The 24,397-nt window shown below is 31.9% G+C and overlaps 1 protein-coding gene and 1 long non-coding RNA gene across 2 annotated transcripts; one reads left to right on the forward strand and one right to left on the reverse strand.

Annotated features, from left to right (window-relative positions):
- Positions 1–989: 989 nt before the first annotated feature.
- On the reverse strand, positions 990–22,652 carry LOC120166771. The gene is made up of 3 exons (XR_005519960.1): positions 22,578–22,652; positions 4,587–4,597; positions 990–1,000 (listed from the first exon to the last, which is right to left on the reverse strand). It is a non-coding gene; the product is annotated as an uncharacterized LOC120166771 (long non-coding RNA).
- On the forward strand, positions 21,290–22,741 carry LOC120166770 (protein trichome birefringence-like 19). The gene is made up of 2 exons (XM_039175978.1): positions 21,290–21,825; positions 21,913–22,741. Exons 1-2 carry the CDS (start codon positions 21,403–21,405, stop codon positions 22,660–22,662), a joined length of 1,173 nt encoding a protein of 390 aa, XP_039031909.1. The 5' UTR covers positions 21,290–21,402; the 3' UTR covers positions 22,663–22,741.
- The last annotated feature ends 1,656 nt before the right edge of the window (positions 22,742–24,397 follow it).

Raw genomic sequence — 24,397 nt, forward strand, 5'->3', positions numbered from 1 at the left:
GCGGGGTAGACTACCTTCTCAAACGGATTTAAATTCGAGAGAGAATGTTAGTGTTATCACTGTAACATCCTCCATACCGGGTTAGGATTAAATTGTGAAATTTTAAAATTTAGTGATCAAAGTTGATAAATTGAAAGTTGAAGGAATTGATTGAAATATTTTGTATAGGATCAATTAGCAAAGCATGGGGAACTAAAGGGGAAAATGAGTCTTTTGACAAGGAAAATAATTAAATGTTTCTTAAGGATATTTAATAAACCATGTGGAAAGCTAATGAGAGAAACAAGGTTCTGGATATTTCTTTCTTCTTCTTTCTTCTTCTCTCTGTCGTGAAGACAAAGCTAAAGGTAAGTTTTCTTATTGATCAAATTCTTGATGAATTTAAGGTTTCTTATTGATCCTTAGATAATAACTAAGCTTAAGGAAAGCTTAGATTATCTTAAAACCATAAGATGAGAAGTATATGAAGAATCAAAAAAAGGAAGTAAAAAAGTGAAATCTTGGATTAGAGCTCATAATAAGAATTAGAAGTGGGATTTGACTTGTCATAAAGCTAACTAAGAAGTATGAAATGTTAGAATTCAAATTAGAACATGTTGGAATTTGGGTTAGATTCTTAAACTTTACATGGAGAATTGGATTTCTAAGTTTTAAAAGTATGGAATGGATAATAATTAGTTTAAGTAAGAGTATGCAAGTTAAGGATATAAAAAGAGGGGAAATATAAAGTGTTAAGTAGACTAAGAAGAGATTTTCGTGCTAAAATGACAATTCTGGGTAATGTGCATCGATGCACAATTATTGTGCACCGATGCATCAAGGATAAATCCCATAAATTGTTCAAAGTGTACCGATGCACAAGAAGTGCATCGATGTACTCTTTTAAAATACAAACATCGAATGCCATCGATGCATAAGGAGTGCATCGATGCACCCTATTAAATACAAACATCGAATAGGATTTATGCATCGATGCATGGTGTAGTGCATCGATGCATACCTCCATTAAAAGATAAAAATGGCTTTTCTTTTAGCCTAAGAAATGATAGTTTAGAATATACTAATTAGTATACTGATAAGTATCAATGAATTACTATGTAGATATCGAGCCTAAACGAGTTCTGGAACAATCGACAAATAGTATTGATCGAGGGAAAGACAAAGAAATCTAGGTGAGTGCATATGCATAGCATGAATATGTATTCTATTCAGTTCTAGACTTGTGATAAGTCTAGATTCAATATTTTGATACATGATCGCATTTCATATTATGATACATGACATGAATTCATATCATATGCATTATGTGACATGAATATGTAAGAAAAAGTTATATGAGTTATGTGATAAAGGTATGGGAATGATATGTCTATGTGATAAAGGTATGAAAATAATATGTCTACGTGATACAAATTATGTGAATTGTGAAAGCCCATGTTATGTAGATGAGAACTATAGGTATAGTTGGCATGCCAAGGGTAGAGGGTCTATGCGGTCCTTCGGGATATATATATATATTCTTTGGAACATGTGTGAAGTCTTGTGAGACACATACTTGATCCCTAGTATATGTATATGATTCTTAAGGAAATATATGTGGTCTTTATGGACATTATTATATGGCACTACGGTGTAATTCTACGCGGCACTCCGGTGCAATTCTACATGGCACTTCGGTGCAATTATACGAGCTGTGGTGACAACATAGTGCACAACCTCACAATACTCACATACCTTAGGTTCTCAATATGATACCATGGGCTAATGAACTTAATAATGTGAATTAGATAAGTATATGGGTAAGAAACATGGTTATGGTTACTGTAATGTTTACATACATATTATCATTGCAACTCATCTCATATTGGCAATTCTTTTATATTTTATTGTTATTATTATGTTGCCTCACTAAGTCGATGACTTAGCGTGTGAGTGTTTCACATGCAGGATCTGATAAAGTAGACGATCGAGGTTAAGCAACTGGACAACATTACTCCTGCAACTATCAGATCAGAAGCAACTTAAACAGTAGGTCATTTTGTTATGTAAATGGATGTTGGCATGTAAATAAAGGGTTAAGTTGTGTATGCTCTGAGTATTTTGATAAACTTGTATTAATATATATATATTATCATATTTTCTTAATATAAGTGCAAATGTTGTGATTTTGTAAGAAAGGTGTTTTAAAAAGGTAATGTGACACCTCGGACTAGTATCCGGGTCGGATAACGGGTTGGGTGTGTTACATTTAATGGTATCAGAGCCATGGTTTAACCGATTCTAGGTATAAACCAGAGTCTAAAGAGTCTTTAAATGGGATACATGCCAACAAATAGTGAGAACTTCTGATCTGGTATAGTATGAGTATGTTGTTTTGCTAATAGAACAATGTGTTTATTTTATTAGATGTCCGGACATAGTAGCTCCCGAAGTAAAGCGGGAGAAGATAGGCCTGCTGAAAGAAGTAATTCACCTGCCCTGGCCAGGTAAGGTGAAGAATATGCATCTCAAGGAGTGTATGTGCAAGATCAGGATACGTTCTTCAGAACGTTAGACGTTATTCTGACGCGTCTTCAACCTCCTGCTCCACCAACTTAAAGAATGAATGTAGCAAAAGAGTTGAGAGGTTTAGGAGCTCCCAAATTTAAGGGAGAAGCCGAGAAAGGTCCGGTTGCGGCGGATCTTTGGTTAAATGATTTGAAAATCATGTTGGATGATCTCCACTGCTCTGAAGTAGAGAAGTTAGATGGAGTTGTCTCGTTGCTGAGGGGTCAGGCGAGAATATGGTGGACGAACGTCACCATGAGGATGCCCAGTGACCAGTTGACTTGGCCTTTGTTCTTAGATGAATTTAAAAAAAAGTACATTGGAGATCAATTTATTCGACAGATGAAGCAGGAGTTTTTGAATTTGAAACAGATGAATCGTTCTGTATATGAGTATGAATGCGAGTTCAACAAGCAAAGTCGTTTCGCAACCGAGCTTGTGCCTACTGAAAATGATGCTTGTGAATGGTTTGTGGAGGGCTTACGCCCTAGATTGAAAGGGATGATGATAGTATTGAATTTATCCTCATTTCATGAGGTGATTAATCACGCAAAAGCTCTTAAAAGGGCTCATAATGAGAGATTTGGGGACTCAAGAGTTCAGACATCAAAGAGGACATGTGCTTCTTCCAGCTCAGTACCACCAAAAAGAGGAAGAGACTCAGGCTTTCGATCGTAAACTAGATCCGAATCAGTTGCATCCTCAGCTAGAGGAGCAAGTCAAGTGAGGCCTAGACAGACACAATCAGTGGGATCTGGTGCTGAGAGATCCACTCAGAGTCAAGTGAGACAGTGTCAGCATTGTGGGAAGGATCATTCTCGGTTATGTTGAATGGATTCTGGAGCTTGTTTTCGATGCGGAGATGTTGAACATTTTATTCGAGATTTCCCGTTATTGGTTGGTAAACCTGCTTCATCTGAGAGAATTGGCTCTGCCTCACAGAGAGGATGAGGAAGAGGTAGAGGAAGCAGCCAGTCAGAATCCTCTGCTCAACCTGAAGTTCGGTCAACCGCACGGGTGTACAATTTAAAGACAAGTGAAGACCGTGATGATCTGGATATTATAGCAGGTACTTTTCAGCTGTTTGATAAATTAGTATTGGCACTGATTGATCCGGGTTCTAATTATTCTTACATTACAAGTAAGTTAGTAAAGAAATTGAGGATTCCCTTAGAAGTTACGAGTAATGAGATTATAGTAACAAATCCTTTAGGCCATAGTGCTCGGGTGAACAAAGTCTGTAAGGGGTGCCCTATAAAGGTTCAAGGAATTGAATTCCCTGCTAATCTGATGGAATTACCCTTTGACGAGTTTGAAGTGATACTGGGAATGGATTGATTGTTCCGTTACTATGGAGATGTTAATTGCAGATCGAAAAAGGTAACCTTGAAAAGTCCAGGAGAAACAGAGATAAGTGTGAGTAGTGAAAAGTTTAATCCTTTAGCAAATGTAATGTCAGTAATGTCAGCTAAAAAGCTGTTACTACAAGGATGTCAAGGATTTCTTGCAAATGTGATAGATTTAAGAGCTAAAGAGAAATGGCTAGAGGAGATTCCAATATTTCAAGAATTCCCTGATGTTTTTCCTACTGAGTTGCCAGGATTACCTCCAGATAGAGAGGTAGAATTCCAAATTGAAGTAATGCCAGGAATCGCTCCAATTGCAATGGCACCTTATCGGATGACTTCGAAAGAATTGCAAGAGTTAAAGAATCAATTGCTAGAGTTGTTAGAAAAGGGATTTATTCGACCAAGTGTGTCACCTTGGGGATCTCCAGTGTTATTTGTTAAGAAGAATGATGGATCAATGCGTCTCTGCATTGATTATCGACAGCTTGATAAGGTGACCATCAAGAATAAGTATCCCCTTCCACGCATTGATGACTTGTTTGATCAGCTAAAAGGAGCTTCGGTATTTTTGAAGATCAATATACGTTCGGGTTATCACCAATTGAAGATTCAGGAGAAATATATTCCGAAGATGGCTTTCAGAACGAGATATGGTCATTATGAATTCATCGTAATGCCATTCGGAGTAACGAATGCACCTGCTACTTTTATGGATCTCATGAACAGGATTTTTCAGCCCTATTTGGACCAGTTTGTTGTTGTCTTTATTGATGATATACTGGTTTACTCGAAGTCCATGGAAGAGCATAGCGCACATTTGCAAATAGTTTTGCAAATTCTTAGAGATAAGAAGCTTTATGCCAAACTGTCTAAATGCGAATTCTGGCTAAGGAAAGTAATTTTCTTAGGGCATGTGATTTTTGTTGATGGGATTTGGGTGGACCCTCAAAAAATAAAAGCTATAATGGACTGGGAAGTTCCAAAGAATGTATCTAAAGTTCGGAGTTTCCTTGGACTTGCTGGTTATTACCGAAGATTCGTTAAGAATTTTTCGATGATAGTGCTGCCCTTAACGAAGTTAATGAGAAAGAACGTACCGTTTGTTTGGACTCCTGAATGTCAAGATAGCTTTGAAACTTTAAAGAAAATTTTGACAGAAGCTCCTATATTGGTTCAACCAGAATCTGGCAATAATTTTGTAGTATTCAGTGGCGCATCTCATAATGGTTTGGGTTATGTGCTTATGCAAGAAGGGAAGGTGGTAGCGTATGCATCGAGACAGTTGAAACCACATGAAAAGAATTACCCCACCCATGATTTATAAATGGTTTCCGTGGTATTCACTCTCAAGATTTGGCGTTATTATCTGTATGGAGGAAGATATTACTTGTATATAGACCATAAAAGTCTGAAGTACCTGATGACTCAAAAAGAGTTGAATTTGAGGCAACGTAGATGGGTAGAGTTCTTAAAAGATTATGATGTGATAATTGACTATTATCCCGGAAAGGCTAACGTGGTAGCAGATGCTTTGAGTAGAAAGACGTTTGCAGCCTTACGAGCTATGGATGCAAGATTATCTTTAACTAGAGACGGTGGTTTATGTGCAGATTTAAAACTTAAACCAGCATGGTTGAAACGAATAGGAGAATTGCAAAGTAAAGATAGAACATGTTTGAAAAGAATTGAGCAAGTGAAGAGCAAAGAGATTAAAGACTTTGAGGTTAAGTCAGATGGAAATTTGTATTACAAAGGAAGATTTATGATACTCGACAATGAGGATTTGAAGAAAGAAATATTAACATAGGCTCATTGCAGTCCATTAATGATGTACCCGGGTGGAACCAAGATGTATATGGATTTGAAGGATCGATTTTGGTGGTCAGGGATGAAATGAAACATCACTGAATATGTGTCTAAGTGTTTGATATGTCAACAAGTCAAAGCTGAGCATCAAGTTCCGTAGGATTATTGCAACCGCTTTACATTCCTCAATGGAAATGGGAAAATGTTACGATGGATTTTGTTTCGGGGTTACCCTTGACTCCGAACAAAAGAGAATCAATATGGGTAATTGTTGATTGATTGACTAAGTCAGCGCATTTCCTTTCGGTTAGAATATATTTCTCTATGGAAAAGTACGCGGAGCTGTATATTAGAGAAATTATTAGATTGCATGGAGTGCATGTTTCCATAGTCTCTGATCGAGACCCTCGATTCACTTTGAGATTCTGGAAATCTTTGCATGGAGCGTTGGAACTCGTTTAAACTTTAGTACGTCTTTTCATCCTCAGACTAATAGGCAATCAGAGAGAACTATTCAGATCTTGGAAGATATGTTGAGAGCATGCGTAATAGAATTCAAAGGATCATGGGAAAAGTATTTACCACTGGCAGAATTCACTTACAACAATAGTTATCAGTCCAGTATAAAGATGGCACCATATGAGGCATTATATAGGAGGAAATGTCATACTCCATTAAATTGATATGAACTCAAAGATCAAAGTGTTCTTGGTCCGGATTTAATTCAAGATGTAGAAAAGAAAGTTCAAGAAATTCAACATAACCTCAAAGTGGCCTCTGATCGGCAAAAGTCCTATTCTGATCTTAAAAGAAAAGAGATTAAGTTCGAGGTTGGAGATAAAGTTTTCCTTAAAGTATCTCCCTGGAAGAAAGTATTATGTTTTGGTCGGAAATGAAAGTTAAGTCCTAGATTCATTAGGTCATATGAAGTTGTTAAGAGGATAGGACCCGTGGCATATCAGTTATCCTTGCCACCGGAAATGGAGAAGATCCATAACGTCTTCCATGTGTCCATGTTACGAAGATATAGGTCCGATCCCTCTCACATCGTTGCACCAGAACAAGTAGAAGTCCAATCGGATCTGACATATGAAGAAAAACCAGTGAGAATATTGGCTTATGAAGTCAAACAGTTAAGGAGTAAAATAGTTCCGTTGGTCAAGGTTCTTTGGAGAAATCACAAGGTAGAAGAAGCCACGTGGGAACGTGAAGAAGATATGCGACTTCAGTATCCCCATCTGTTCGTACAATGAAAATTCGAGGACGAATTTTCTTAAGGGAGGTAGATTTGTAACATCCTCCCTACCGGGTTAGTGATTAAATTGTGAAATTTTAAAATTTAGTGATCAAAGTTGATAAATTGAAAGTTGAAGGAATTGATTGAAATATTTGGTGTAGGATCAATTAGCAAAGCATGGGGAACTAAAGGGGTAAATGAGTCTTTTGACAAGGAAAATAATTAAATGTTTCTTAAGGATATTTAATAAACCACGTGGAAAGCTAATGAGAGAAACAATGTTCTGGATATTTCTTTCTTCTTCATTCTTCTTCTCTCTGCCGTGAAGACAAAGCTAAATGTAAGTTTTCTTATTGATCAAATTCTTGATGAATTTAAGATTTCTTATTGATCCTTAGATAATAACTAAGCTTAAGGAAAGCTTAGATTATCTTAAAACCATAAGATGAGGAGTATATGAAGAATCAAAGAAAGGAAGTATAAAAGTGAAATCTTGGATTAGAGCTCATAATAAGAATTATAAGTGAGATTTGGCTTGTCATAAAACTAACTAAGAAGTATGAAGTGTTAGAATTCAAATTAGAACATGTTGGAATTTGGGTTAGATTCTTAAACTCTACATAGAGAATTGGATTTCTAGTTTTAAAAGTATGGAATGGATAATAATTAGTTTAAGTAAGAGTATGCAAGTTAAGGATATAAAAAGAGGGGAAATATAAAGTGTTAAGTAGACTAAGAAGAGATTTTCGTGCTAAAATGACAATTCTGGGTAATGTGCACCGATGCATCAAGGATAAATCCCAGAAATTGTTCAAGGTGTACCGATGCACTCTTTTAAAATACAAACATCGAATGTCATCGATGCATCGATGCATAAGGAGTGCATCGATGCACCCCATTAAATACAAACATCGAATAGGATTTATGCATCGATACATGGTGTAGTACATCGATGAATACCTCCATTAAAAGATAAAAATGGCTTTTGTTTTATCCTAAGAAATGATAGTTTAGAATATACTAATTAGTATACATATAAGTATCAATGAATTACTATATAGATATCGAGCCTAAACGAGTTCTGGAACAATCGACAAGTAAGAATGTTCGAGGGAAATACAAAGAAATCTAGGTGAGTGCATATGCATAGCATGAATATGTATTATATTCAGTTCTAGACTTGTAATAAGTCTAGATTCAATATTTTTGATACATGATCGCATTTCATATTATGATACATGACATGAATTCATATCATATGCATTATGTGACATGAATATGTAAGAAAAAGTTATATGAGTTATGTGATAAAGGTATGGGAATGATATGTCTATGTGATAAAGGTATGAAAATAATATGTCTACGTGATACAAATTATGTGAATTGTGAAAGCCCATGTTATGTAGATGAGAACTATAGGTATAGTTGGCATGCCAAGGGTAGAGGGTCTACACGGTCCTTCAGGATATATATATATTCTTTGGAACATGTGTGAAGTCTTGTGAGACACATACTTGATCCCTAGTTTATGTATATGATTCTTAAGGAATGATATGTGGTCCTTATAGACATTATTATATGGCACTACGGTGAAATTCTACGCGGCACTCCGGTGCAATTCTACGCGGCACTCCGGTGCAATTCTACATGGTACTTCGGTGCAATTATACGAACTGTGGTGACAGCATAGTACACAACCTCACAATACTCACATACCTTAGGTTCTCAATATGGTACCATGGGATAATGAACTTAATAATGTGAACTTATGAATGTGAATTAGATAAGTATATGGGTAAGAAACATGGTTATGGTTACTGCAATGTTTACATACATATTATCATTGCAACTCATCTCATTTTGGCAATTCCTTTATATTTTATTATTATTATTATATTGCATCACTATGTCGATGACTTAGCGTGTGAGTGTTTCACACGTAGGATCCGATAAAGTAGACGATCGAGGTTAAGCAGGTGGACAGCATTACTCCTGCAACTATCAGATCAGAAGCAACTTAAACAATATGTCATTTTGTTATGTAAATGGATGTTGGCATGTAACTAAAGGGTTAATTTGTTTATGCTCTGAGTATTTTGATAAACTTGCATTAATATATGTATATTATCATATTTTCTTAATATAAGTGCAAATGTTCTGATTTTGTAAGAAATGTGTTTTAAAAAGGTAATGTGACACCTCGAACTAGTATCCGGGTCGGATAACGGGTTGGGTGTGTTACAATCACCCTCCAAAGTGGAATCGTTACTGCACCTAAAGACCTAGAGGAGAATGCCGTAAATCCAAAAAAAAGGGAATGAAATGCGACATTATGATATTCAAGGTACATCTTCATCCCCTATTCCTCCTTCTTATTGTCCCAAAGAAATCGACCCTACTCCTTGATACATGCATCACAAGGCTCACATCAAAGGAAGAAGTAATAACTCTTCCAAATGATCCACTCGTCCAAGCCTTGGAAAAGAAGACCAGAACAACAACAGACTTGAAACGCCTTTTTGAATGGGATCCTGATCTTATTTGGTTTATTATTATTTTGTTAGGAATTAGAGTTAAGACTTGTTTAGTTTGTTATTATTTTATTCATTAGTTATTTAGGACCTTTAGAACTCATCCCCTCTATAAATGAGGCTTCATTCAACTTTGTAGAACATATTTCTTTGATTAATAATACAATTAGAGTTCATTTTTGCAAGCGTTGATTGCCTTGTGCCTTTGAAACTTCTTCTCAAGGAGTTCTTTCAAGTTCTTGTGAGAGATTAATCTTCACACTCCAATTTGCCTTTTATCGCGACTAGGAGGGTTGATTAGAGCCTTATTATCGAGTTTTCCTTTTCATTGCGACTAGGAGGGTTCGATAAGACACTTAGAGCCATATTATCGAGTTTGCCTTTTCATTGCGACTAGGAGGTTGGATAGGACACTTATCCATCTATTTTCCACAAATCCATCCTCACAATCATCATCTTTACCGTTCACCTTCATAAGGGAGCCACCTTCTACTATTCATCCCTCTTTGTTCTTCATCGAGTCTAGAGCTTTCTAGGTTTGATTATTCAACAAGAGCAACATTCATTAATCCGCCACCACTCCTTATCACTTCTTTTTCTCTTACCCATGAAGTCGTGCCACCCTTTCCTTCAAGATTGATAAGGTGTGAAAAAATATTTGAAGAAAAAGAAATTATAGAAGTGTTTCAAAAGGTACAAGTTAACATACATCTCCTTGAAGTAATCCGACACATCCTGAGGTATGCCCAATTTTTAAGGAACTTTGTACTACAAAGAGGAGGTTGATCAGTCACGAAAAGGTAAATCTGGGAGAAAATGTTTTTGCGGACTTGACCCAAAAAATTCCACCAAAAGTGAAAGATCAAGGTATGTTCTCCATACCTTGTAAAATAGGTAATGCTTTAATTAAACGTGTAATGTGTGATTTAGGAGCTTCAATAAATGTTATGCTGCTTTCTGTTTATAAAATGATCATAACGAGCCTTTGAAGGAAAAAAGAGTGACCATCCAGTTAGTGGATTATTCTATTATGTAATACCCCAAATTTTTGGTATAAGTGTAAGTTTTGAAAGTTTAGTAATCAAAGTATACATTTTACAAAGTTTAGGGACCAAATATGTAAATTTTAAAAGTTATAAATTTTGGCCTGTAAATGAACAGTTTGTCTCAAAATAATAATTTTTGTGGGAATTAGAATTTTGATTCAGGGTTTATAATAAAAGCTACAAGTCAATAAAGTCTTATAAGAAATCAGATAATATGATCGAACCAAAATTTTATGAAAATTTGATGGATGTTAGATAAACTTTGGAAATATTATTTTCATATTTTATAACAATGAAATTTAGCATGAATCAGTGGAATTGAAGTTAATTTTCTTTATTTAGATGAAATTGGGAAAATTAAGTGACAAAATTGTTATTTTCAACAATTTCATGAAAAAATAGAAAATAGACTTTAAGTTTGTTCATCTTTGAATATGGGATATTTTAGTTGAAGATATATCAATGGAAAATGGTAATTATCATTATTCATTAATGGTAATTTTGGGATTTCTCATAAATTGAATTTTATATTAAATTATATTAGATTAAAGACAAATATACTAAGTGATAATTTTCGAAAATCGTGAAAATTTCAGCTTGTTCTTATTCTTCTAGTCGTGGCCTCCATTAAAGGCAAGGAGAGCTTTTTAGTTTGATTTTTAAGCTTATTCGATTGATTTTTGGGTTAAGCTATTAGATAGAGAATTAATCCTCTTGAAATACTCTATCATTTGGTATAAAAATTACATGGAAATCATGCTTAGATGTTGAGATTCATGAATTGGGTGGTTGAAGAACATGTATGATTTTGAAGATTTGATGGAAGATTTTTATGTTATTGAAATTGTTGAATAATTATAAAGCATGAGTGATGATTAAAATCAAGTTTAGAAGCTTAAATCATGTTAGGTCATGGTTAGGGTTTATTGAGGTTGGTTGATTTTTTATTCAATTTGATGTTGTGATGATTGGAATAACATGCACTTGATGCTTGAAATTGAATGGAAAGTTTACCCTAGATACTTTATGATTTTCGGCCATAAAGGTAAAAAATTGAGGAAAAATGTTAAAAATTTTCCTATGATCTAGAATTGATAATAAATGTGTTCTATGTGATTTGGAGATTTATTTGGAACCTTGAGATAGAAAAAGGGTTATTTTGTAAGTTTTGAGAATTGAGGGACATTGATGCATAAATGTGTAAATTGGAGTATTCAATGTTGAATTTTAATGATGGAATGCTGGAATTTTAAGGTAATTTAGGATCAATGTGCAAATTTGGGTAAATTTAGTGATGGAATTCAAATAGTCTCAAAAGTTGGGATTCAATTGTGAGTTTTAAAAGTAATGGTATTATTTTGTTAAGAAAATTACCATGCTGGAAATTTTAGTAAATTATGTGAAATGATCATAACGGTGAATGATCATTATAAAATAAATGGAAAGCTTGATATGAATTCTAAAAGGGAATTCATGCTTAGTGGTTTAATTGTGAAATTTGCAAAGGTTGAAGGAAGGATGATGAAAATAAATATTTATGGAATCAAAGGAAGATTTTGGGAAGTTAAAATTATTATAGATTTATGATTTAGTTTTATATCGATTAAGTATCGATTTTATTTCTATAGACTTTTATATTATTAAGTTTAGATTATTTTAGTACGATACTAACATATATTTTGAATATTTTATGTTATTAAATGACGTTGTCATACCACGATAAATCTAGTGATCCAAGATACTCAAAAGGGAAGGAAAAAGGGTGGGATTGAGAAGATTATTATAGAAAAGGTTCGATAGTGAGGCAAAGGTCGGTGCATATTTAATTTGTGTTTATGTTTACTCGACTTTACTCAAAACAACTTTAAATAAAATTTGAGTTATAAAATAAAATTCATCAACTTAAATAACATGAAACTTTTTTATTCGACTCAATTAAACGTCTACTCTTAAAAGATACATCAATTAATGGATACAACTAAGCATCGTTGTTAAGACCAGACGACCATCCTAGCCGATATGGATATTGGGCTCATAAAAATGTGATATTGTACAATGATTGGGTGCTTTGGTGCTTACCTGGCCTGATTGAGAGTGGTTTTATTTAGATGACAAAGAATGAGATTCAAATAAACATTCTAAGTTATTTGGACAGAAAAAAAATTCTAAATTTCTTTTACGTTTCATGTAATTATTTGTTTGTAATTGATTACTGTATTATTAATACTTAATAGAAAGTTTTCTTACTTATTATGATGAATGAAAATTCAATTATTAAAGAAGAAAAAACCGAAAGATCTTTTGGTCATATACGAAGACCATGGCCTACTAGAAAATTATTCTCTCTCTCGCAACACTTACCGGATAAAGGGATAAGGTTTACACCACTCAAAATTATATTCCTTATCCAATGTCCAATATATTCTTGCCGAACTAGTCTTCACCATTTACATCAAATATGACTTATCCAATAAATGTGTCCAATACAACCCATGATAACTTCAAACGATGGAAATACACAACTTTCAGTTTCACTACGGCTTAGTTTTGGACTTCAAATTTGGTAAAATCATAAGAGATATCGATATTTGACGTAAACCAATCATTTTAATCTTTATTTTTGTGAATTTATTGAATGATACACAATTTATTTTAAAGGATTTGATATTTAATTATAGCAAACGGCCATTCGACCCAATACTGATATTATTTTAATCTTTTGCCTTTTATGTTATAATTTGTTTTGAACTTTTTGTTTTGTTGGAGAAACTGAGTTATTTCTCACATGAATGTAGTTTAAAAATTGATATAAATTGTCCATATCAAAACTACTGAAATTGTATAGCGAATAAACATGTCAAATTATTGAATATTGAAACACAATAGAAAAACCCAATAAAAAAACAATAGAGAGAACACATCAAATTTACAAAGTTCAACCGAACCTTTAATTTCAAAAAAAAAACTTTTGAATCAAACAAAGCTTGCCTTTCTGTCTTTCTCTACTTATCTCCATACAAGAAATCTACATGGCCTCACTTAAATCTTCTATCTTAAACCCTTAATTTAACTGTTTCAAACAAAACTTTTGAGTCAAACAAAGCTTGCATTGATGTCTTTTTCTACTTATCTCCATAGCAAGAATCTTCTTGGCCTCACTTAAATCTTCTTTCTAAAACCCTTAATTTAATTGAGTCTTTGATTTGTCTATATCATTTTGACTCTTCGAAGCGATCAACATATCGTCAACATACAAGAGAAAATAAATAAAAGATTCATATTGTAACTTCTGCAAAGACACGCAATAATCGTATTTGCTTTCGGAGTACTTTTGCCTCCTCATAAAGCAATCAAATCGCTTGTACTTCAATCCCTATAGTGATTTGTTCAACTTACAAACCTATTTCTCACAACTACCATCTTTGTATCATCCTGGCCGAGTCATAATGATCTCTTCTTCCAAATCATCGTGCAAGAAAGTTGTCTTTATATCAAGTTAAGCTAGCTCCAAATTCAACCATACTTCTAAAGTCAACAAGAAATGTTTTACAACAGGGGAAAATATTTCATTATAGTCGATTCCTTTATTTTGAGCGTAGCCTTTAGCTACTAACCTTGCCTTCTAGATAACATCTTTCTTGCTAGGAGATCTATCTTTATTTACAAATAGTCACTTGCATCCAATTGCTCTTTTACCTTCCAGTAATTGTGTCGGATTCTAAGTATTGTTTATTTTTGAGAGATTGCATTTCTTCATCCATGGTACTTTTTCACTTGTCACTTTTCAAGCTTTGTATTGCTTCTTCATAAGTGATAGGGATATCATCATCAATAACTAAAAGAGCATAGACAACCATATTAGCAAATTGAAGGTCTACGAATTTATCTCCTTGGCTTTGTAACTACAAGTGATTCTGGTGTCTCCAATGGTTCTTGATTTTGAACCTCTTCATCTTTTAATTCTTCTATCAGAGTTGAAGAATCAGTTTCATCAATTTCCAGGCTCATCACCTGCTAAAACTCCACTTGTTTTGGAGTACGTTCCACCTGTTGTAAACTACTACTTGTTTGAATAGCTCCATTTGTTACCTTCTTTACTTTGGCAGATTCATCGTCGATAACATCTCTGCTATATATAATCTTCTTCCTTCTTTACTCTCGGATCAAACTTTGATTCATTTGCATGAAAATAAGTTGTGGATCTAAATACATGTAAGGAATCATAATATATAGCAAGTTTTCAAAACCATACCTCTAACGACTGCAATTAGGACATGCTAGAGAGAAATACTCGCAAAAAATGACTGCAATTACTCCAATAATTGTCGCCACCAAAAACAACTGCAATTACTCCAATAATTGTACTACATTAATATTAATACAAGTTATCCTTCTTAATGTTCTTCATCATCACAAGTAAGCTAGATGTGACTTTCAAAACTCAATCTCTCATAGTGAAAACTGAGCCTTTAGATTCCAAGGCTCCTAACGAGATGAGATATTTCTTCAAACTAGGTATATATAAAAAAACCAGTTAGAACTCTAGTTGATTTATCTTTATTCTTCAATTGAATTGAACCTATTTCAATAGTTTTACAAGCATTATCATTGTCCATATAAATAACTATTGCATTTATTTCCACTAAATTAGAGAAACACTCCCGATTAGGGGACATATGATAAGTACAACTTGAATCTAATATCTACTCATCTGAATAAAATGTTGATGATGAAACAACCAATGATATGTCAGAGTCGTTGGTATCATGTTCTGTAACACATGCATCTGGAGTAGCTTTCCCTTTTTTCTTCAGCTTTGGGTAATCTTTCTTCCAATGGTCTTTTCCATGACAAAAGGTACATTCATTTTTTTCTAGTTTGGACTTCGACTTTGATCTTATGCTTCTTTTTTGCTTTTGACTTTTTGAGCGACCTCTTACCACTATGGCGCTCGTTGCTTCATACTTGTTCTCCTTCTGAGTTTTCTTCTTGAGCTCATAACTGTATAAAGCAGCAGTTACATCTTTAAGCGGTAACTTTATCCTTACCATGAAGTAATATTGTCTCAAGATGCTCAAATTCATTTAGAAGAAATGACAACAACATTAAATCTAAATCTTCATTTTTGAAGGTTGCATTCATACCCAATAAATTTGTCACTAGCTCATTGAAGGCAATGACAGGTTTATTCATACTAGTGTCTAGTTGATAATAAAATTTGAATAATCATTTCTTCAAGTGGAAACAATTCTAAGAGTTTTTCTTTAAGAATTTTTCCTCGAATGCTTTTTGCAACCTACTTGCAAAAGTCGTGTTCTTATAGCCATACTTTTGCTCACTAGAAAGACAATATCAAATCGTGTTGCACGCCAAACGATTGATTATTCTATGTTCTTTCTCCTCTATCTCGAAGGGTTTTTTCTTTATCAATGACGATGTCTAAACCTTGTTAAAATAAAATGTCTATCACCTCGCCTTGTCATATGTCGAAATGATCAAATCTATTAAACAGCTCTACGGAGAAGTTTGCATTTGACATCACCCTTCTTATCGGTATAGGTGAAGAGCTTAATGACTCAACTAATCCGTATTTTGTCATTCCAATGCTAGCAAACAATATTCAACATCACGAACTTGATATTTTCAACAACGGGACCACTGAGATAACTCAACCGAAGCTATGTTATCAATTGTTGGGAAAATCGAGTTATTTTCCACGTGAACATAGTTTGAAAACTGATATGAAATGTCAAGATCAAAACTACTGAAATTGCACAACGAACAAACCTGTCAAACTATTAAATATAGAAACACAATAAAAAAACCCAATAAAGAATAATAATGGAGAGAATATACCAAATATATAAGGTTCTACAAAATATCGTACTCCTCAAGACCACCAACGAATGATAACTTCACTATCAACAAAATATTACAACGAATGGAATTCTTTAGAATTCTCAAAGTATTACAAATTGGGAGAATGAAGAACAACAAATGGAAGAAATAATTTTTGTGATGATTTCAAATGAAAGTGCATAGGCCTATTTATATTTGATTTCTAGAAACCAACTTAGATATAACCTAATAGTTTGTGAATCTAAGATGACTTTTCCCATGTACAAAAGTTGGTTACTTGTCACCAACTTGAATCAACTTGCCAATATTTGATGTTGATCATAGCCACTTGTCAACCTGAATTTATTTTTATGGTAGTAAATTTGAACTTGAATTCTTTAGTAGTAGTAAATTGAAACTTAGATGTTTCTCAAATTTGACCAACACTTTGAGTTTCCAACTTATAATCTGGTAAAATTACAAGCCACGCACATTAAAGTATGATTAGTGCTGCTTTTGTAAATTGTAATCTTATAATTATTTATTGGTAATTTATGTAATTTTGAAATAAATTTGAATAAAAATATCCACCAAATTAGCATAAATCTTAATGAGATCATTTATTTCTTCTTTCCACTTGTATTTACAAATGTTATATTTATTTCTAATATTCGGATTTCGTTATTTATATTTTAATTTTAAAAAAATTGATTTTATTATTTCTGGTTCAATTCAATTTGTGAACTTTATAGAAAGTTTTCTTACTCTTTTTATGATTAAAGAAAATTCAATTATTAAAGAACAAAAAGCCAAAAGAGATTTTGGTCATATATGAAGACCATGGCCTACTAAATTATGTTATATATAAAATTTAAAAAATTATATGCTTTTTTAGATGGTTAGATTAACTAAGTTTAATGATTGAAATTAAAAATTTTAATTTAAAGATAATTAGTTTTATTTTTTATAGAACTATTCTTAGTTTCTATTATCAATCTTAATAATTCATTTTCACTAGTTTTACTATGTAAAAAAATAGTATAATTTTAAATTTTTATATTTTATCAATAGATGTTACCTATATATAATATGGAACTATATAAATAACGAGAAAAGAATATTAACTAATAATATAAAATTACTATGAGTTATTCAAGAATGAATTTTGATATAAAACTACTATAAGCAGTCTACAAATCATGGAAAATAATATTAATAGATAATATGGGTTTGGTCAAGCATAAATTTATATATATAATTTCCAAGGCTTTGGAAAAGCTTGGTGGGTTAAGGGGTCTCATCATCAAATGGTAATTGATATAATTGTCTAAAAATGATAAATAATATGATGTAATGTTGTGTTGGTATTCTATTCATCTTAAATTATTTTTTGAGATAAAAAGAAGTATGGCCCTCCATTGTTTTTATCTATTAATAAACTAAATAAAGATGATTCCATCAATATCCCCAACATGAAATGCTGAATTAATCAAGATATCTTACAAGAATTAATTAAATTTAATTTATATTAAAAGGGGAAAAACCGTTTTTAATCACGTATCTTAGCTTCTCTCTCCTTTGTTTTCTCTTTTTTTTTCCTTTTCTTTTTTCCCTTTGAGTTTGTATTGTTTTTCATAGATCAGATCAATTTTTTCTTCTTCGATTTTCTTTAGCCGACGGCGATACCGATTTTAATGTTGGTTGTTAACCGTCGGTTCTCTTTTCTCTTTTTTTAATAAGAATAATTCTGCTTGTGTTGCACGTTTATCTCTGCATGTGTTACACGTTTATATATGTCTTTGTGGCACGTTTATATCTACTTTTGTGGCACATTTTTCAGTTTTTTTTCTCGACCGTTTGTCCGTTCTTTTATTTATGTTTCTCAGGGTTGGATTTGACTACGCCACGACTGATCAAGATGACGCTTATTTAAAATCTTGTTGATCTTCCCTACTATGGACTTTTGAATTGAATTTGAATGTGTGATTTTGTTTTTGTGGGTAGTTTCTCATGATGCTCGGCTTTGATTTGCAATTCTCGGTGGTTCGTATTTATTTTTGTTCAAGTCTCTTGGTTGGGGTTTTAACATTTTTCATATATGGTCCTTATATGATTAAAGTGACTAGTTTTAATTTTATAAAAAAAAAGTCCAAATTATGTATTTAGTTTACGATGATAGTTATAAATTCTTATTGTAATTTTGAATATTTTCACTTTTTAATAATACTAGTGGCTTCTATTAAAAAAAACATCATGTATCTTTGCTAAAATAATATCAATTTTAAAAGTAGTTTAAAACTAATATTATTTAAGTATTCCTCCTTTCTCTCCCCCTTTTATTTTTCTTTACAATTTGTGTCAATTTTATTAATTAATCCAACTTTTTTTAATTTTGTTTAATCGGCGGCAATACCGATTTTGATGCTAGTCGCCACCCGCTGGTTGTCTTTTTTCTTTTTAGTTTTATAATAAGAATACTTACGTCTTTGTGACAAATTCTCTGCCTTTATGACACGTTTATCTTTACCTTTGTGACACATTTTTCTCTATCGTTTGGTAGCTTACGGTTTTTTTACCGTTGTTTTCGTTTATCTTTTTTATCAATGTTGGATTTGACATCGCCACAACTGATCAAGATGACGCTTATTTGTTATCATGCTAATCTTCCCTGCTTTGGACCCTCGAATTGATTTGGATACACATTTTGCATTTGTGAATAATTTTCTCACGTTGCTTGACTCTAATTTGCAATTTGTCGGTGGTCTTCAGTAACTTCATCCCCTTTTGTGACTCGTTTGTCGATGCAATCAGATTTGTTCATATCTTTATTTTGTTTGAGCATCGGTTAGATTTTTTAATCTTTTTTTCCTTGTGTAATCTAGGTCCTAATTTTTGTATCAATGGTTATAGGAAAATGTTCTAATTATAATTTAATTTATGTTTACGATTATGCTTGTAAATTTTTATTGTGATTCTGGATATTTTCTATTTTTAATAAAACTAGTGACTTTTTATCAAGAAAAAATATTATTTAAGTATTGAATTTTAAAAGTAACAATTAAATTAAAAGGCCCTTTGAATCGGATGACTCTGTGTAATAATTGAATCTTGGTTAACAAACAAAATTTTTTCCTAACTATACTAAGTAACCCTTCCCTAAAACAAATATTACGTGCACGCATATAACTTGAGTAACCTATGCTAATTTTAAAAAAAAATATCTTATAGCACCAACCAAATTACCTAAGTGATTAAAGAAATGATTGTTATTCCTAAAGGTCCTGAGCTCGAGTCCTAGTGATTACAGCATGGGTGATTGAGCGTTCATTGTGAAATGATTAATAGTATTTAGAATATATACTACTTTATAAGCACCATAGCTTAATTAAAAATTTTATCTTTTATAATCAGTGTGAGTGATTATAAATCAATATATATTCATAATTTTTTAATTAATTAATGATAAACACAAATACACATTGCAAATGTAATTATTCAAATTCGAAACTTTTCGTGAAATGTATAAAATTAACAATGACCGTAAAATTAATCGAAATTAATACAAAACACGTGAGATCCTTGAACAAAATTGTTTTGAAAGGATCAAATCTAAAATTTGAAGAAAATGAGGCGTGCCCTAATCACTTAACCAAATCTCACTTTAAAAGGAAAATAGAAGTGATCAAATGAAAACTTTATCTTGTGTTATTTAGGTAGCATAGAAACAAATAAATCACAAAATAAATTTAATAATTAATTTATAACTAGTATACTTTAAATGAAAGATTTAAAAAATATATATATATATTTAAATTTTTTTATATTTTTAAATTAAATTTAATAATTTTATATTTTTTTTATTATTATAATATCATATTATCATTAAATTGAGTTTTTAAATTTAATTAATAATTTTAGTTTATTTTACTAAAACTAAAATATATGACTCATTTATATTTTAGTTACTTTTTATTAGATTGTATATTTTAAAAATGTATAATTTAAGTTATAGCGCTAATATTATTAAAATGGATTATGGGTGAATGAGAAATTATTCTTATAGAAGACAAAAAATTAATATTTGAATTATGATTTATCTTGTGCTTTGAGTTGTGCTTGTGATTTTGGGTTCCCTAAATAATTTTTTAATATAATTTTAAATTTTTAATATAACTATATATGTAGTCATTGAATTATAAATGTGAAAAAAATATTAAATTTAGTTTAAAAATATAAAATTAAGATTAAATAGATATAATAGGCATGTAATAGGGATTAAATATATAATTATATAAATTTTATAAACCATCACGTCTGCTCTTTTGTCAAGTCGGTAAATAATTTGATTAATATCATTTAAATAGTTAGATGATCTAAATGATAAAATTAAAAAAAAATTGAATCATATTAAAATTTCTATAATTAAATAATTACGAGTATAATTAAAATAAAAATAAACCTCTTCTATGAAACTATATTCAAGCATTGGCTAATAAAAAAATTCAAGCATTGGCTCAACAACATAATATAAAGATGGACTCATTCCAATAAAATACAGCTCAAACAGTTTTGAGATCAGATTTTATCATATCTCAGTGAGTATGTTAACATACAGATCAAACAGCCGTCAATCTTTTAACGAAAATGAATGAGTTTTGAACATATAAATAACTGGATGACTATTTTATAACTTTTATACTCGAAAAAAATAGTGCTTTATACATAAAATCATATTGTAGCTTTTAGTAGTAGGGAAAATTGATAAATCAGCATATTATAGTCTTTACCGTAAAATTTACATAATTTATAGTTTTTTTCAAGATTATATTCTTGAGCCAGTCTATTACATTTGTGCTTCTCCTTTAAGTTCTTACAATAAAGAAGTACAAATAATATAGAGCGAAAATTGGTCCTTCAAACTTGTTAACTATTACAATACAAACTTCAATCATGTGAGGTTGTTTTGACAAGAAACAAAAGGGAGTAAAACAAAGAAAAAAACATTGAGATTCTTTCATTTTGAATTTCCAGCTCATTTCAGTTTCCCAATGGAAAAAACTCTGGAAAAAACAGTTTCCACTAAAGTGTTCGTCTTCACCCTTTCACTGATTGTCATCAGCTCAATCACTTTAAGCTTTCTTAAGAGTTCCCGTTCACATTTACCGATTCCCAGTATCCCCAGAATTTCAGACAAAACCTGTGATGTCTTCAAGGGGAAATGGGTGCCTTATCCACAAGGTCCTTATTACAGTAACGAAACTTGTCGGCTGATCGTTGACCAGCACAACTGCATGAAGTTTGGTAGACCAGACACGGAGTTCATGAAATGGAGATGGAAACCAGATGAGTGCGAGTTGCCTCGGTTTGACGCAGCTCAGTTCTTAGAGGTTGCGAGAGGCAAATCAATGGCCTTTGTTGGGGATTCAGTAGCAAGAAACCAAATGGAATCATTGCTCTGCCTATTAGCTCATGTAAATTTCCGTATTTTCGGTTGCGCTACGTTTATTGCGATCTGTTTGTTGCTTTACGAATAACAAATTTTGATGTATATCTTACAGGAAGCATATCCAGAGGATAAATCTCACAATTCCAAGCTTTGGTTCTATGCTGATTACAACTTCACCTTATCAGCACTTTGGTCGCCGTTTTTAGTTAAATCCAGGGCTGCAGACATTAATAACAATTCCAGCAATGGCATCTTTACCCTTTACCTCGACCAACCCGACGAAGAATGGTCGAACAAGATAGAGAAATTCGATTACGTAATCGTATCGGCCGGACAATGGTTCTTCCGTCCGATGCTATTCTACCAGAACAGTCGACTTATCGGATGCTACAACTGTAACCAAAACAACATCACAAGCATTTCCAAGTACCATGCATACAGAACAGCCTTCCGAACCGCCTTCGAAACCCTCATAAGCCGTAATAATTACACCGGCGCCATCTTCTTGCGGACGTTTTCAGCGGCGCATTACGAGAACGGAGAATGGGATAAAGGAGGGAACTGTGGTAGAACAAGGCCTTTCAGAAGCAATGAAAGCAAGTTGGAAGATGTTAACATGGAGTTTTACTTGATTCAAGTGGAGGAACTGAGGAAAGCTAAGGAAAAGGGGAAGAAAAGAGGGTTAATATTTGAAGTGATAAACAGTACTGAAATCATGTGGCTGAGACCAGATGGACATCCAAGTCATTATGGGAAATTCATGAAGAAGAATACCACTGTAAATGATTGTGTCCATTGGTGTTTGCCTGGCCCCATTGACACATTGAATCAGTTTTTGCTTTATTTCATCAACGCCGTCTAATTCATCATCCTAGGAGTTCTTATAAATTATATGCACCAAGATTTCTTTTTCAATAAATTCTGGTTGAAACTTTTTTTTATTAATATGTGATAAATATACTATAGTAGTTGTTCAAAGATTTTTAATCATTTAACAATAAATAGTTAAACAATATTGCAAACATTGTGTTTGAATCTGAGTTCTTTAAGTATAATAATAGTCCTTTCGTTTATTCTTTTATTTATTGAGATTGATTGATTCATACAAATTCTAGTTGCAACTTAAATTGACATTTATTTCTTTCTTTTTAATTTGGATGTATAAATCAACTGAATTTCAATATTAATTTACGTAACGAAAAGTTTAGTTATTTAACTCTTTATTTGTTTGGTTGGGTGAAATAAAATAATATAAAAAATGAAATAAATAATATGTGGTTGTTCAAGCATCCATTTAGATATAAAAATACCAAGGCTTTCGATAAGATGGGATATATCGTTGGTTGTATTATTATTATTATTATTATTATTATTATTATTATTATTATTATTATTATTATTATTATTATTATTATTATTATTATTATGGATAAAAGATTTTTTTGTTTTTAGTCTTCCAGTCCTAAGGTTTCATCTTAATTAATTTGAATCGATTTGAGTAGTACATTTAATTTTAATGTGTGAGTCTATATCAAGTTGTTTATCTCTTAAATATATAAAAGATGTTTATAACTAATAAATTAAATAAAGATGATTCCCTCGACATCTCAACTATATATTACGCTCTACCAACAAGCATTAAATTAAGATATCTCACTAGTGTTATAAATTCATTCCATATTTGATAGATTAATAGTGTATAAATTATATAAGAATAAAAGGATAATAATTAATAAGATTGGTTCAAGTAGTAAGGCTGATATTATTTAAGTAATGTTTTAGGTTTGAGTTTCCGTGTATACAAAAAATTCTCGTTGAAAGACTCATACACTAAAATCATGTATATGATACATATCAATAAAACTAGAGAAAAAAATGAATAAAAGGATACACACCATAAAATAAATTTATTTTTATTTTTTATATTTATTTTAGAACTCATCTTAAAATTTATGATCATTCTTTCACTGTTATAGCCTGTCTTTTCTTTAATGAGGGATGCAACCTTTAACTTGTTGCTCCTTTTGCGGCCCTTCACTGGCTTGGGAAAGTTATACAGTGTGATATTTTAATATAAGATTAAAATAAAATATTATTAATTTTTTTATTATTTAAATAATAGAATCGATAAAAAATATCGGAAAGAATATTATTTTTACCGATTTTAATTATCGATATAGGTAAATGCGGTAAAAAACAGATAAAAATAATGTTCAGTCATTTTTATCAGATTTTTTTACACGTTTACATATATAGGTAATTAATAATAATAGTAGAAAAAAATAATATTTTCGATTATTTTTTACTAATTTTCTTATTTAAAATAATAACAAAATCGATAACTTTTTATTTTAATCTTATATTAAAGTGTCGCACGTAAGCATTTCCCTGGGTTTGAAGATCCTCATTTTCCGCAAACTATGAACATACGCCACAAAACTGGTTAGGGTCTTTCGTAATAACCGAAGGTTTCAAAAGTTTTATCAAATGTTTCAAACGTTTTATCATATAAAAAATATATAATGAAGATATAATGAAGGGAGGAGGATCCTATTCCCAACGTTTTATCATATGTAAAGTCATATTAGAAGAGCCAG

This window comes from Hibiscus syriacus, unplaced genomic scaffold, assembly GCF_006381635.1.
Source record: "Hibiscus syriacus cultivar Baekdansim isolate YM2019G1 unplaced genomic scaffold, ASM638163v2 tig00111644_pilon, whole genome shotgun sequence".
Taxonomy (NCBI): domain Eukaryota; kingdom Viridiplantae; phylum Streptophyta; class Magnoliopsida; order Malvales; family Malvaceae; genus Hibiscus; species Hibiscus syriacus.